Source organism: Brassica napus, chromosome C4, assembly GCF_020379485.1.
Source record: "Brassica napus cultivar Da-Ae chromosome C4, Da-Ae, whole genome shotgun sequence".
NCBI lineage: Eukaryota > Viridiplantae > Streptophyta > Magnoliopsida > Brassicales > Brassicaceae > Brassica > Brassica napus.
The window spans coordinates 62136272-62152588 of record NC_063447.1 but is presented as its reverse complement, the minus strand read 5'-3'; the positions used below and the strand labels follow the sequence as shown (position 1 = coordinate 62152588).

Here is a 16317-nt window from a genome sequence, read left to right as displayed (position 1 = left end):
TTTTCTTTTCCAGTAGTGGTTAAGTATCAAATACTAGTGGTGGAGTAATATATTTTTCCTATTGGAGATTATTTATGAGTTTTTAAGACAGACCATGCCGAATCCATGTGCAATCACTCATAATCCTTGTATAAAATTATCTGCTTCCGTTGACCGTAAACTTTATCGTGCCCCCTTGTAATGACATTGTTTATTTCCATAATAGATTTGCTTTTAATAATAAACTACAGCTGTAATAAAAACATTTGTTCGCTTGAGTTAAATCAAATCAGCTTAAAATAGACTACTACCGTATTAATAAAGGAAATTAAATTATTTTTAACCAAACACTAAAAAAAGGATTATTGGGGGGGGGGGAACAAAACAAATTAACATCAACCACAAAGCGTGGACCAATCTCTCTCGCTGTGTTCTTTACAGACAGACACACCGAGGATGTCGGATCCCGATTTATCGTCTCCGTTGATCCAGCATCAACCAGAGGTCGTCATCTCAATCCACGACGACGGAGAAGAAGAAGAAGACTATAATCCCTCCGCTGGTCAACAAAACCAAAACCAACAACCTCGTGTTCCACGTGGATTTCAACATGACCATCTCAACCCTCCTTTCGGCTTCCTCAGCGACGCCGAGCCTCCGGTTCTATGTCCCCCGACGACGGTGGATCCGTTCCGGAACGATACGCCGGGAGTCAGCGGACTCTACGAGGCGATAAAGATCGTGATTTGCCTCCCGATCGCGTTGCTTCGGCTTGTTATCTTTGGTGCTAGCTTGGCTGTTGGTTACGTGGCGACGAAGCTGGCGCTGGCTGGGTGGAAAGATAAGCATAATCCTATGCCTTGTTGGAGGTGTAGGATCATGTGGGTTACTCGGATCTGCACCAGATGTATCCTCTTCTCCTTTGGGTGAGTTTAAAAATGGAAACTTTGGTTATCACATGGTGAAATGGTTTTAAAAGGTTTTAGATAGTTTGTTACATGATGTTGTTTATAAGATATATAGAGTTTTGCTCATCTCTGAAGTCTACAAGTTTAATAATGTTCATCTCTGAAGTCCCTAGGCAGTAGTTAGACGCCTTATAGATAAATTAATGTTTAGGCGAGCCCAAACCGAATTTTTAAACGCCTAGACTGATTTTAAAAAATCGGTTTGAGAAAACTGTTTAGTTCAGATTCTATGGCGCCCCCTAGACCGATTTTTAGAACACTAAGTTTTTTAAAAAGCAAACTTTAGTTGTGGGTTTAAGACGGTGAATGGTTTCAATGGTGTTAGATAGTTTGTTCCATGATGCTGTTTATATATATATATATATAGATTCTTGTGTTGAATGATCTTCCTTACTCTTGCAGTTATCATTGGATACGACGGAAAGGGAAACCTGCTCGCAGGGATATTGCTCCCATTGTTGTGTCAAACCATGTTTCTTTTATTGAACCAATCTTCTTCTTCTATGAGCTATCACCCACCATTGTTGCATCGGAGTCGCATGATTCACTCCCTTTTGTTGGAACTATTATCAGGGCAATGCAGGTAAGCAAAATAGCTAGCACACATAGTACATACTTGTTTTAAGATGCTGGTGTGTCGTTTGCACTAAAGTTTTTGTTTTTGAATATGTTTAGGTGATATATGTTAATAGATTCTCACAAGAATCAAGGAAGAACGCTGTGCATGAAATAAAGGTATAGAGTTTATGTGGCATCTATCGTAATTTCTTAGATTGAGTAACTTTATTCAAACACATGATCTGTGAACCATTTTGTGGTTGAAAAGGATTCAAATGGTTTTTTTGTATTTGATACGCAATGTGCTTTCTAGGATATGTAAATACAGAGAAAAGCCTCCTCCGATAGATTCCCCCGTCTGCTGCTATTCCCTGAAGGAACCACTACCAATGGGAAAGTTCTTATCTCCTTCCAGCTCGGCGCTTTCATCCCAGGCTACCCTATTCAGCCTGTAGTAGTCCGGTACCCCCATGTACATTTTGATCAATCCTGGTGAGTCTCTTCCCTGTCTGTATACACACTTTCTACTTCCTCCAAAAAGTACTGATGTTTGTAAGATTTTTTCAGGGGGAATATTTCTTTGTTGATGCTCATGTTTAGAATGTTCACTCAGTTTCACAACTTCATGGAGGTAGTAAAAGCTTAGTTCATTGATTTTTCATTTTATGTAATTTTTTTAGTATTTCACTTATTTGGATCATTTTTTGGGAATTAAACAGGTTGAATACCTTCCAGTAATCTATCCGAGTGACACTCAAAAACAGAATGCTGTGCGTCTCTCACAGAAGGTATGTGTTTGGTGGAGATTGAGATTATTTTTTTATGCACTTGCTCTTCTTTTTATTGGTGGGAAAATAGTACTCATGGTATAGTTGTGAATACAGACCAGTCATGCAATAGCAACGTCTTTGAATGTCGTCCAAACATCTCATTCTTATGGGGACCTCATGCTATTGAACAGAGCAACTGAATTAAAGCTGGTATGTCCAGCTCATGTGTGTTTTTCCTCTCTTAAATAGCATTTTATCTTGTTAATCATTTATTTCATCTTAAAATGTTTTGTTGCAGGAAAACCCCTCAAATTACATGGTTGAAATGGCCAAGGTTGCGTCGGTAAGTTTATTCTCTATAATGCCACAAATTTTATTCATTTATTTTTCTTATATACCTCATTTTTTTTTTATCCCTATTGATTCTGTTGCTATGTCTTTGTTCCTTCCAGCTATTCCATATAAGCAGTTTAGAGGCAGTTCGGTATTTGGATACATTTTCTTCCATGAATCCGGACTCAAGGTAATTTACCTTTGTCCTATTAAGTTACTTGTTTTCTAAGTTACAACCTTCAAGAACTTTTATCCTCTTTGCAGTGGACGTGTTACTCTACATGACTTTCTTCGGGTTCTAAGACTGAAGCCTTGCACTCTTTCTAAAGGGGTCAGTTATGAATATGTTTTCTTGCCTTAGTGTATTAATATGCCTATGCTCTTATGCCTCACAATGTTACTTATACAACGTAGATATTCGGGTTCATCGATGTGGAGAAAGCTGGATCAATCACTTTCAGACAGGTACCTTCAGGGATCATTTTGTAGAGATTCTTAGTAATCAGTCCCTTTAATCTTATCCTTGTTCTTCTTCTGTTGGTTGGTCTGCAGTTCTTGTTTGCCTCGGCTCATGTATCGGCACAGCCACTTTTTCAGCAAACATGCGAGCTAGCATTTTCTCACTGTGACACAGATGGAGATGGCTTTATCTCCATTCAAGAAGTAGATTCAGTTCTTGACCTCTTTGTCATTTTTGCTTTTGAGTTTCTTCTTATGACTTACTACTTTTCTTCCTTATCTTTGGCTCAGCTTGGAGACGTGCTGAAACACACAATGCCAAACTCAAACAAGGAGGAGGTAAGTGTTAATGCATTTATCCATCTATTGAAATTGACACCCAAAGATGTGTAGCTAAACGGTTGAGAGTTTATATGTTACAGATACAAGGGATGTACCTTTTGCTAGACGAGGACAAAGATCAAAGAATCAGCAAGGATGACTTCTTGTCCTGTTTAAGAAGAAACCCTCTGCTCATACCTGTCTTTGCCCCTATCTTGTCCCCAACATAACACAGACAGACAAAATAGCTGGCCAAGATTTGTGATTCTGTGCAATGATTCAACCATGTCTTTGTGGTATCATTATATACCTTTTTTTGTTTCCTTTATTTATTTTTCAGATTGTAAAAAAAAAAATGTCAAAACCAAAGATAGGGGCTGCTATGTTTTTGGCCTATCCCCTCCTCCATGGATCCCTCATCCTGTGTTTTGGACTATAACTGCGTGCCGTTTTGTACCCCAGAAAACGCTTTGGTGTTTGCTCCTCTAGTTCTGAGCAAGCTCTATCTGTATTTGTATCATCCGAATTTGATTGTATCAGTGGTTATTTCTTTATTTTTGACTTATTTTATTCAAACTCTTAATTAAGTCATTAGTAGTTTGTTGACAAAAAAAATCGTTAGTAGTTAACTATTGGACATTATAAACCCAATTAAGATTAATTACAGTAACATTTCTACGAATTAATAATCTCTATAAATTAATAAATTGCGCTGTTTCAACTTGGATCGGTTCAAAATTTTAACACAAATCGATAAAATAATAAGATAATATTTTTTTTAAAAAAATCTATATAAATATATGGTCCCATTAAAATTATAAATTAATAATTTATATGTATACATATTTATATAAGTAGTAATTTATTATTATATTATTTGTTTTATATTTACATTGAAATTATTTTTATATTCTTTTAACACTTAATATATTTTTGATAAGATTTAACAATATTATATCTATAACCACATTTAAGTTCTATGAAATATATATTATATACACCAAATAATATAATAAAATTAATATAAATATCAAATTTCAAAATATAACAATTAATGTCTATACACTAAAATCAAATATTTTTCTTATCTTAAAATAAATATATTTTAAAACATATCTTAAAATAAATATATTTTAAAACAAAAATTCTAAATAAATTTTTTTTTGTAAATTAATATTTTTATATTCATATAGTCCGGCCCCAGGTGGGGAAAGCTGACGCAAGCATTGGTTTATCATGAAAAGGAGACAATGAGAATCTGAAGATGGAATAAGAACCGTCGGATGAAACAGCATAAGATGGTTTACAGCACGCCCTGTGGTCCCCTCCACAGGTGACGAGAATGTCCTCTACCCCACGTGCCCGACATGTGTCGGTACCTCAACTGGGAAGTGCAAACTCTCTCCCCAATGGCCAAATCAGTTCTCTTTCTTTACGTTGTCCAATTAGATTATTTTTATTAACCCTCATTATCAGACATTTTTAAATCCTAATCACTATCCGTTGAGCATATATCCTTAATTACTTTACATTAAATTTTTGAATACTATAAAGTAACCCAAATTATAAACATAGCAAATGTTCTACTTGGTCAATAACGAGAAATCGGCCAAAAAAACACTGAACTTTTCAGGAATTGCCAAAAGAAACCTGGAAATATGGGCTAGCCAATAAAATCCTGAACTTTTGTTGACTTTTCGGGTTTATTAAGAAACTTACGATTGACTGACCAGATAAACACACCGTTAACCGAGTTAACTGTTAATTAAGCGGACGTTAATTTTGGGTGTTAAAGTATACGACGTCGTTTCATCACTTTGTCTGATTAAAGACAAACGACGTCGTTTATATAGCTGTGTTATTAAAAATGAGAAATCGGCCAAAAAAACAATGAACTTTGCGGGAATTGCCAAAAGAAACCTGTACTCGAACCAGACCAATAAAACCCTGATCTTTTGTTGACTTTTTTAGTTAATTCACAAACTTACGGTTGATTAACCAAACTAACACACCGTTAACGGACAGTTAAGACAGTGTTAACTCACCGTTAATTACTGTGGTTTAGTGAAACTACGTCGTTTCATTCAGTTGTTTTGTTAAACACAAAATCTCAAGACGACGTCGTTTTGCTTAATTAAAATTGTTGTTGCCTGGACTCGAACCCGTGCACTCGTGGTCGTAAGGGGGGTATTGCCACTGAGCTAGTGGACTTTTCGGAAGGTTATCACACATGTTTATTTTTATTGATCAAAAGATGTGTTTGATTGCAATCAAACAAAATGAAACCCGTGTTTGAACGTAACCCTAAGGATTACCCGTGAGGAGCATTTTGATAAAATCTGGGATTACCAAGCAGAGATATTGAGGAGCAATCCTGGATCAACCATGGAAATTGAAACCATACCAGGAGCCACGGTTGGAACCAAGCAGCGGTTCTACAGACTCTACATGTGTTTCCAAGCACAAAAGGAAGCATGGAAGAAGACTTGTAGGCCTGTTATTGGCTTAGATGGAGCCTTTTTGAAATGGGACATCAAGGGACAGTTGTTGGCTGCGGTTGGAAGAGATGGAGACAATAGGATTGTCCCTATTGCTTGGGCTGTAGTGGAGATAGAGAATGATGCAAACTGGGATTGGTTTGTGAAGCGTTTGGCCTTGGATTTGGGATTGGAAAATGGGAACGGCTTTGTTATAATGTCTGACAAACAAAAGGTAAACACTTTGCTTTCATGATACTCAATGAATGTTTGATTCTTGTTTCTGATTTTTTTTTTTCTGATCTTGTAGGGATTAGTGAAAGCAGTTCATACCCTCCTTCCAGAAGCTGAGCATAGACAGTGTTGTCGCCATATCTACGAGAACTGGAGGAAAGGTGGAAAAGATCTAAGGTTACATAGGTTCTTCTGGATTTATGATTTCGCCCATTTAGGGTTTATACCAATCGGAGGAGAAAACACTGTCGTTTCTTTTTGATTCATTTAACTCGGATTCAAAGAGAATAAAAGAAACTGTGTTCGTATATCCATTGCAAAGTCCACTAGCTCAGTGGCAAAAACCCCTACCATTAAACCCGAGTGCACGAGTTCGAGTCGATGGAACCCCATCTTTTAAATTAAAAAGTTAATGTAAAACGCGTCGTTTCATTAATTTGTCTTTAACTCGGATTCGAAGAATAAAAGAAATTGTGTTCGTATATCCATTGCAAAGTCCACTAGCTCAGTGGCAAAAACCCCTACCATTAAACCCGAGTACACGAGTTCGAGCCGTAGGAAACACATATTTTTAATAACACAGCTATATAAACGACGTCGTTTCTCTTTAATCAGACAAAGTGATGAAACGACGTCGTATACTTTAACACCCAAAATTAACGTCCGCTTAATTAACAGTTAACTCGGTTAACGGTGTGTTTATCTGGTCAGTCAATCGTAAGTTTCTTAATAAACCCGAAAAGTCAACAAAAGTTCGGGATTTTATTGGCTAGCCCATATGTCCAGGTTTCTTTTGGCAATTCCCGAAAAGTTCAGTGTTTTTTTGGCCGATTTCTCGTTTAACAAAACAACTGAATGAAACGACGTAGTTTCACTAAACGGCAGTAATTAACGGTGAGTTAACACTGTCTTAACTGTCCGTTAACGGTGTGTTAATTTGGTTAGTCAACCGTAAGTTTGTGAATTAACTAAAAAAGTCAACAAAAGATCAGAGTTTTATTGGTCTGGTTCGAGTACAGGTTTCTTTTGGCAATTCCCGCAAAGTTCAGTGTTTTTTTGGCCGATTTCTCATAAAATATCTATGTTATTTTATTCTACGTTTTCACATTTGTGAAAAAGAGAAGATCATTTAACAAAAAAAAAAAAAAAAAAAGAGAAGATCAGTTCAAACATAAAAGAGTTCCGCATGTGACTAGGTGGATTCTTAAGACATGAGAGAAAGGTCGTGTTACTTGATCCATATCATGGTCAAGGATCATGCAACTTATTAGGTCAATTTTATCGTAATTTAGCCTTCCAACTACTCAGTAATGGGTGTCCTTGCACCTGGTAGCGTGGTTACAAGCACTACCAAATCAAATCCAGATATTTGAATCTTTGTAAGAGCGGAGCCAAACACCACTAAAACTAGTATAAGGGACCACATGTTAAACAAAGACGGGGATACAAGATTCGCCAAAACTACATTTCACATATAAGCTACGAACTTCGTTTAAGCTAAAGTATATGTGGTCTTAACTCTTGTTCATTCAAACCTTATTGAACGAATGGTTTCTTTTTATCAAAAAGAACGAATGGTTTTTATTCCAGACATTTAGTTACTATGATCGGATTTATCCATCATATCAGATCACGAATGATTTCTTAAAACTTTATAACATTTATCAACCATGCTAGTTCAAAATAATTGAGAATATGTGATGGTTTTCAAAAACAACCATGTTAAGATTTAAAAATATCATCAACTTTGAGTTGACCTAGTGGTAAAGAGGTTGCCTGCTGTAAATAGGTTGTCTATTGTAACTATCGCCACGTAGATTCAATTCGCGCTAGAAGATACTATTTACAATGTTTGGGTTCCAGACAAAGAGGTGAAACCACCTTAAAAAAAATAAAAAATTTATCCACGACAGTTTTATTTTACCAAAAAAAATATATCGAGATATCAAAGTGGTCTAGTGGTTCTTTGAGATTCTCATAGACGGCCAGAGGTCGCATGTTCGATACTCTGTCGGCGCGGTGGTACTATACCTCTCCAAATAAATCCTTCGCGGTTTCCTGGATATGGAGCCTTTCAGAGTGAGATTAGTCACTATAAATAGTTTACCCACAATAATTTTATTTTACAAAAAAAAAAAAAATATCACTCGAATTTATATGTATATGATTGGATTGAGAACTCTGCAAAAAGTTTTAAGTGACTCAAATTCATGTGTTTTTGTTCAGTGGTTTCTTTTATATTTAAAGTAATTACATAGTAAACTGTATTGATATCGGATAGATATTCATTGAAGAGATACCAAACTGAAATCACAAGATTGTTATAAACAGTAGAAACTTATGGATGGGTATGAGGTATCTGGACATGCAACTGTCCTTTTTCTTGGGGCGCAGTCACAAATTACAAATATGTATATACATCTTTTTGTTTCTCAATAGTATTTTTTTGTGTGCATAGTTTCTCAATAGTATTCACATCCTAATTTAACCACCTAAATAGGCATATACATATGTGAATATAAAGATAGAAAATTAGATTTAACCTAAAAGAGGTAAGAAAAATAGGATCATACAGTTGCTATATTCTAGAATTTATTATTTTGAGATATGCAATATGGTGGGTCCCTGGTTAGGACCAAAGTGTGGAGCACGATTTATCTTTGAAGTTGATAAATAATAATTATATTTTTTGTCTTGGTGTTTTTGATTGGAGCATTAGAAAAAGTAGGATGTGCGTTTTCGTATTATCACTGGCTAACCTTTGTAACAATGACTGTACGGACGACGTTGATGTATTTCAAATATTCTACGCCCTCTTTGTTCTTCTAATTTTCTGTCATCTATTATCAATTTTACAAAACAAATGCATGATGGATGGCTCCCATTGATCGGTGCGAAACTGCGAATGAATAAACCACAATAATAAATAAACAAAAGTAGGAAAGATTCTGAGAGATTTTGACCTAAAAAACGTTGGAAAGATATGTAAGTTACAAAAAGATTCACAGAAATTGATTTAACCAAGTTGCTTTGGTGCAGTGCTACGGGAGTTCCAGCTGGAGTGCCCGTCCCTGGGTTCGAACCTTGGCCACTACGGAATTTACAAATGGGCTGCAGCATCCCAAACCGAAGACCGTTACACGGTGAGCCACATGATGACGTCCTGGCAGCGTCCATGCTCACTTCGATCTCTAGTCTGGACCATCTCGGTGGGGCCAGGATACTCGGTTAGCAAAAAAAAAACTTGATTTAAAACAAAAACCTTGAACGACGATTTTCCTAATTCCTAGTACCATTCGTCGTGAATATTGATTAGTACCATTTTGGAAGTTAATTAACATCTTTAGATTCAAATTACTATGAAATTGTTATTCTAATGGTAAGTGACAATAAAAAAAACATGTGACTAAATGCATAATAGATTTTATCAATGTTTCAGTTTTAGGTTTAGGCCAATCTCTATTGGTAAGACCATTTCTAGAAAATCGGAGCATTCCGAACCATAATTAACTTCAATCGCAATGGACGAACACGAACTACAATCTCCTAACGTATATGATGAATATCTTCACTGTGTATAGTTTTTCTTATTGATCTCGACCAGTAAGAAGTGCTCGTATTTACTAGTCACGATTATGTTTCTGTAATCTGAATTGTTTTTGAAAAAATGCGTAAGCATGGACTCCAAACCTGGTTACACATGCCTAAACTAATGGAATCACAAAACTACAAATATATATATAGTAATGCACAACTCAAAAATAAATATCCACAAATTATCCTCTGTCGGTAGGTCTGAGACTTTTAGGCCTGAGACTTTTATCCGAGATTCATATTCGATCCGGATCCGATCCGAAAATTCAGATATCTGAAGAGGTCAAATTCGGATCCGGATAGTAAAATGTTGGATCCGTCGAAGCCGGATCCGGATCCGTATATCTTAATTTTTTAGTCCGGATATCCGGATCCGTAAGTTTTATTAATAACTATTTCAAAAATTGTAATATCTATATATAAAAATTAATTTTATTTAATATATTTTCATTTTTATAATAGTATATATAAATTTTATGTAAATTTTGTAATATTATACATAGAAATAATTAAAAATATTATATTTTTTAATTTTAAAATTATTTTTAATATTTTATATATATTAATATTATTTTTTATTTATTTTAAGGATCCAAATCTGGATCCGAATATCTGCCGGATATTACAATTTTTAGAAGGATATCCGACACTCGGATATTCGAGAACCCCGGATCCGGATAAAGATAGTAAAATTATGGATACGCCGGATAAGGATCCGGATCCGGATACTTTAAAATTGTCCGGATATCCGATTCGTTCTAGGCCTACCTGTCGGTAACATTTAATTATAAATATAAGTTGGTTAACATATTAAGTCACTAGCGAAAAGATGTTCTTTCGAAATAAATAGCCTGTGTGGTCCGGTCCTCCCTAAATAAATCTGTAGATTTCGATTAACCACTTTCTCTCCCAAAAAAGGATATTTTTTGGGGCCACCAGCTAGATAAGACGTTCGACTATCTAAACCATTATTGGTTTTCTAAGGATATAACCGGTTTTTCTGCTACCACCCGCAAATGCAGTTTTTGCGGTTGGTAGCGGTTGTTGGCATTTTGCAACAATCATTCAAATCGCTCTAAACTGTTTTAAACCTCTCTAAACCTCATAAATTCAAAAACTGGTTCCAGCGTTTGCAGTTGCGGGATAATAATTTTTTTTTCTTTAAAAAAAAAAATATAAATACAAAATAAAAATATTCAATAAAATTTTTAAATTAGAATTATAAAAATACTAAAATATATCTATTATATTTTAATTAATATTATAAAATTTTAAAATTAAAATATCTTCTATAATTTTTTAAAAAATTTAAAACTATAACTTTATAAATATAATTTTTATATTTATTATAATATTATGATTTTTGATATTTTTATAATTATATAAATATAAATATTGTTAATTTATTATTTAACCGCTACTGCATTTGGTAGTAAACCAGTCATAAGTATCCCGCAAACGTACCAATTTCTAACTTCAGAACCAGTCGTACAAATCTCTTAAAACTACTAGAAACCGCAACCATCCGCAAACGCAACTGCAACCATCCGCAAACGCAACTGCAACCGCTGCGTTTGAATGACTGCCCAAAAGTTACGTTTTCGTTTATGACTGTGGAAAATATTACAAATGTCTCTTAATTAGACACATCGCTACGTCGTACTACACGCATTGCCTCATTCTATTTGCAACTCAAGTAATTTGAGTAGAGAGGTATACGTATTTTTGGTAATGTGGTCAATATCATTTTATAATGTGAATAAAATACCAACAAACCATGGCAAACTATATAGAATTGCAGTAGCAATTTACTAATCATTCAAGTAAAGATGTAAGGTTCTACAATAAAATTAGAAATTTTCACAAAACATTGGAATTTCCCCTAAGTAAACGTGTTTGACGTTAACCTTCTAGTAGAATAGGTTTTATATCATGGTTATGATATATCGATGTATCGCAAACTTTTATTTGTTAAAAAGTAAATCCCAAAGTTAAGGATGAACTTGCATTTGAAGTGAGATAGCTTACAATATGTGAACGTCGTAAGTACTATTAGAAGCTAGTTTTGGATTTAGATATGAATTAATTGAACTAACACATTGGATTGTAAGAACATCTAATTTTTACTAGTTATTAGAGCATTCCATTTAAGAGGAAATCTCTATTAAGAGGAAGAGGTTTTTAAAAAATCATTAAAAATAATAATACAAATATTAATGGAATTATTAAAAATTTAAGACACCCATACTATTATTTTTTTAGTATATCTTAATTTTTTTTTTTAAAATCACAACAATGTTTATATTATTATTTCTTAAGATTGGATATTTGATATCATTATTTTCAGATTAATTACATGTGGGGCATATAAGTACGAGAGAGTGTTTGTGTCCACACTTAAAAATCAAAAATAGTTTTCTTTATAATCTTCTTAAATTCCTGGACAGCCAATCCCATCAATATAGATATTTTGAAGGGAAAAAGATGTGTATGTAAATATATCCATATATTTCAAAATATGCTTTCTTGGTCTTTCTGAAGACTTTTTTCCAAAATAAGTAAAGGATGAGGTTTGAAGCAACCATCATATTTGCGACACATTTTACTATTTGCTCAGCCTTTTTTGCTATTATTCTAATATATATTTAATACTTTTCCAAAAGAAAAAAAATTGTTCTACATTATTATTATTTTTAGTTCGGGGTATCTCCCTCTTACCCACATATATAATTTATTTTTGCATGTTCAAATGAGTCTAGTCCTAAATCATAACATTATATCCACGTGGTCACACATATTTGGTATTGTGGAATTGATTTGAACTTGGATCATTCAGAGCATCTGTAACCTTACTCTATAGTTTATTCTAAAATAGAATAAAAGTGAATATAAAGTAAAAAAAATACTACAATATCTTACTTTATTTCTTATTCCATAATGAGTTTATTCCATAAATAAAATAATTTATATTTTGTTTATTTATTACTCTATTATAGAGTAAAAAATAAAGTAAAGTTAAAACATTTTTATTCTATATTTTTTTTTACTATATTTTGGAAAAAAAAGGATTTTACATTGAAAATGCTCTTTAATTCTCTATTACCATAACTACATCTAGAAGAGAGGAGGGTGTGCGAGTCTTGTCTTTTGTTTCTTTTATTACACACAAATAGATGAAACGAGGAAAGCTGCTACTACTACTTCTTTTGCTACTTCCATAAATAGGTCTTTCCTTACGCAGATAATCAAGTTTGTTCATCATCTTCTCGTCGCCTCTCCTGCAATACTTATATCTATCTATTTATGCATAATCGTGTTTCTTAATTTCCTCTTCCGTTAATCTCCTTAAAACCTTCTTGTTAGGGTTTTAAATCCTTGTGGCCACAGGTAGATCTCTTTGTAATGATATTTTCTACTTTTTGATTAGTCTGATGGATCTTTTTCATTTTGGTCGATTTGATGTTTTGTTTCTGGGTTTTTTTGTTTTGTTTTGTTTAGGCTAAATCTGATGAAAGGTTGCATATCTTTCAATTAACCCCCATAACAAAATAAAATAAAGGCTGCATATTTCATTCCTTTTAAGCAATCCATATAGATCAACTATATAAATTTGTACTTTAGATTGGTTTGCTTTTTGGGTACTTAATCATCTTATCTCTCGTTGACTTCATCAGTCCCCTTCCACCAAAAAAAAATCCCAGCAAAAAGTATCTTTTTTTCTTTTCCAAATGAATTGTTTTATGTGTGTGAATTTTTTTTTCTTTTCCAAATGGATTGTGTTATGTGAGTGAATAATCTTGTTATTGAGGTGGTTTCACCCTTGATCTTATGTTCTCTGCAAGTTAAAAAAGAGATCTTATATATATTTTTTCTGTGAAAGAAAAAATTAAACGAGTAAGAGATGGTGAGGGGGAAAACTCAGATGAAGAGGATAGAGAATGCAACAAGCAGACAAGTGACTTTCTCTAAACGCAGGAATGGTTTGTTGAAGAAAGCCTTTGAGCTCTCGGTGCTTTGTGATGCTGAAGTTTCTCTGATCATCTTCTCTCCTAAGGGAAAACTTTATGAATTCACCAGCTCCAAGTACGTTTTCATATAAATCTTCTACAGAGAGAGAAATAGATAGAGATAGAAAGTTTACATTATCTCTTGGTTTATACATGGATTTGTTGATTTGTTTGCTCTTTGTGGAATTACATCTCTTTAAACGTTTGCTTAGAGAGGGTGTAAATGAGTTTCTTGGTTTCTACAATGTTAAGGCTATTACTAAAGTAAAATCAAGTACACCGTCTTGTTTTAATTGTTTGAGATGTCTCTCTCTCTATCTATCTGTCATATTTAGTTTGAGTTATGATAAAAGTTAAAATGCCAAAGAACTCTCTAGCAAGTACTTTTGACATGTTATATACAGTCTTATTAGAGATCATGATCACACACACACGTACAACTCGAGTTTGTATTACAATTATTCTTTCTTGGGTTCATTTAAGGATCATAATTATGTTGCAGTTAGTTTCCTTATGAATTGAAATGATACATAGTCTGGCGAAATTAATATTTTTCGTTATTGCTTACAGCAAATAGGGTTTATCTAACTGATGATTAGCACATTGTTTTATCGTTCCTGATAGATAAATTACCTATGCTTCATTTCATTATCATTCGTAATATAATGCAATTAAGTTGCTTACTATGTTCCTACTGTTTTCTACCTGATTTAGCATCCATACTCAAGCCACAATCTTAACATAGATTGTTTAGAGAATGAGAGAAATTAATTATCTTGTAGTGTTAAGTAGAAGGGAAACCAAATTTACTTTTGATCAGATGTTTCAGACCATCTGTGCATTTGTGAAAGTACATCTTTCTCTCAACCTACTTAATAGTATAAAGAAAAGAGACTCACATGTCTTTTTTTTTCCAAAGTTGGGCGTAAAAACCCCCAAATAGACAAGGCTTTCCAAGTCATGTCATTAAGTCTTGTGATTACTTTGACTAAGAAAGAATTTATGCTCTTAAATTGTCTGCTTTTGAGTTCCAGTTCCAGAGAATTGAATATGTTTCTTACACTGTGCTAACTCAATCTCTGATGAATTTATGTTTTTAACAGTATGCAAGATACCATAGATCGTTATCTGACGCATAGCAAGGATCGAATCAGCAACAAACCGGTTTCTGAAGAAAATATGCAGGTTAATAATGATCTTGTGTACCAGTTTCTCATATAACTACTTACGTACAAAGATCAAAATGGCTTAAGAAAAAAAAAATCACAGTCTGTATCTAGTCTCAATGTCACATATTAGCTTCTCAATGTCACTATTAGACATATATTGAAAACAATCACATGCAATAACATTGTTGATATAACCAACAGCATTTGAAACATGAAGCAGCAAACATGATGAAGAAAATTGAACAACTTGAAGCTTCCAAACGGTACAAACATGTCATACACTTGTATCTTTGCAATTTTGCTGTTGTTAGACGTCAAACACGTCATATATATGGTAAGAGTATGATCGAATTAAGTGTTTCATTCTTGCTTTAATTAGTAAACTCTTGGGAGAAGGCATAGGATCATGCTCGATTGAGGAGCTGCAGCAGATTGAGACCCAACTTGAGAAAAGTGTCAAATGCATTCGAGCACGAAAGGTATATATGCATATTTATTTAGATCATCCCCATATTATTATTCTTATAAAATGATTCATAATTCTAACTTAATTGCTCATTTCTATTAGACTCAACTGTTTAAGGAACAAATTGAGCAACTCAAGCAAAAGGTAAAGAGACTCAACTAGTGGAATATTACAACTTTATAATCTTCTTGTGCTTGCTTCTAACAAATGGAACTAAAAATTTTTTGCAGGAGAAAGCTCTAGCTGCAGAAAACCAGAAGCTCACTGAAAAGGTACAATACTATAAACGAATTTCGCCTAAGGGTCTCAAGTTAGGGTTCCTCATTTGTTTTTTTAGTAAAAGTTTGGTTCTTTATTTTGGCTTTTTGGTTAGGAGTCTTTATAGTAGTTCTTGGTTAATCTTAGTAATTACATTCGCATTATTGTACGTAGTCCCATGATCGCCATGACCTTGGTCCTCTATGTGTTGTTAGATCTTCTTTGCATCTATTAATTTTGTAGACAAATAAATATTTATAGTTATTTCCCTTATTTTTTATTGCAGTGGGGATCTCATGAAATCAAAGTTTGGTCGAGCAAGAACCAAGAAAGTGGAAGAGGTGACGAAGAAAGTAGTCCAAGTTCTGAAGTAGAGACAGAATTGTTCATTGGGTTGCCTTCTTCTTCAAGAAAGTGAAGAAGCACTCTTCCGACAACAGCAAAAATGCAAAAGAAACCCTAAGTAAAAAGGTTTAGCAGTGAGTGTATAAGGTCAAGTAACAAAACTCTAAAGCTGCTTATTGTCATCTCTCTCTCTCTCTTCTTTAAAACTCATCTGCATGTGTTATGTATCTATGTTCTTCTACAGTTGCCTACCTAGATGTCTATACGTTTGTTGTTCATTTTCAAGTTTTATTATCATGTATCATCAATTAATGCTTTTCCCTCCAAATCAGGAATAGACATATCCCCATTATATTAAAAAATAACCATTTGTTATTAA

At 33.9% G+C, this 16317-nt stretch overlaps 3 protein-coding genes across 7 annotated transcripts; all 3 read left to right on the top strand.

Moving 5' to 3' along the window:
• The first annotated feature begins 316 nt into the window (after positions 1-316).
• On the top strand, positions 317-3958 carry LOC106394256 (lysophospholipid acyltransferase LPEAT2). Of its 2 annotated transcripts, XM_048755307.1 has the most exons (14): positions 317-905; positions 1350-1530; positions 1623-1682; positions 1834-1997; positions 2073-2136; positions 2225-2293; positions 2390-2485; positions 2574-2618; positions 2728-2798; positions 2873-2939; positions 3023-3073; positions 3161-3271; positions 3359-3406; positions 3490-3958. In XM_048755307.1, exons 1-14 carry the CDS (start codon positions 436-438, stop codon positions 3616-3618), a joined length of 1626 nt encoding a protein of 541 aa, XP_048611264.1. In that variant the 5' UTR covers positions 317-435; the 3' UTR covers positions 3619-3958. The 2 variants fall into 2 exon arrangements, with proteins under 2 accessions (XP_048611264.1, XP_048611265.1); XM_048755308.1 differs by lacking the exons at positions 2073-2136; positions 2225-2293; positions 2390-2485; ... (5 more) ...; positions 3359-3406; positions 3490-3958 and having other exon boundaries at positions 1623-1683; positions 1821-1977.
• Positions 3959-5607: 1649 nt separating this feature from the next.
• LOC125585719 lies at positions 5608-8224 on the top strand. Its single transcript, XM_048755306.1, has 2 exons — positions 5608-6100; positions 6176-8224. The coding sequence occupies exons 1-2, from the start codon at positions 5774-5776 to the stop codon at positions 6359-6361; spliced, it is 513 nt and encodes a 170-aa protein (XP_048611263.1). The 5' UTR covers positions 5608-5773; the 3' UTR covers positions 6362-8224.
• A 4557-nt stretch (positions 8225-12781) lies between these two features.
• On the top strand, positions 12782-16317 carry LOC106392049 (MADS-box protein SOC1). Of its 4 annotated transcripts, none has more exons than XM_013832828.3 (8): positions 12782-12942; positions 13574-13776; positions 14804-14885; positions 15071-15132; positions 15249-15348; positions 15438-15479; positions 15566-15607; positions 15880-16317. In XM_013832828.3, exons 2-8 carry the CDS (start codon positions 13595-13597, stop codon positions 16009-16011), a joined length of 642 nt encoding a protein of 213 aa, XP_013688282.1. In that variant the 5' UTR covers positions 12782-12942; positions 13574-13594; the 3' UTR covers positions 16012-16317. The 4 variants fall into 4 exon arrangements, with proteins under 4 accessions (XP_013688282.1, XP_013688281.1, XP_013688283.1 ...); XM_013832827.3 differs by having other exon boundaries at positions 12808-13080; XM_013832829.3 differs by having other exon boundaries at positions 12826-12918.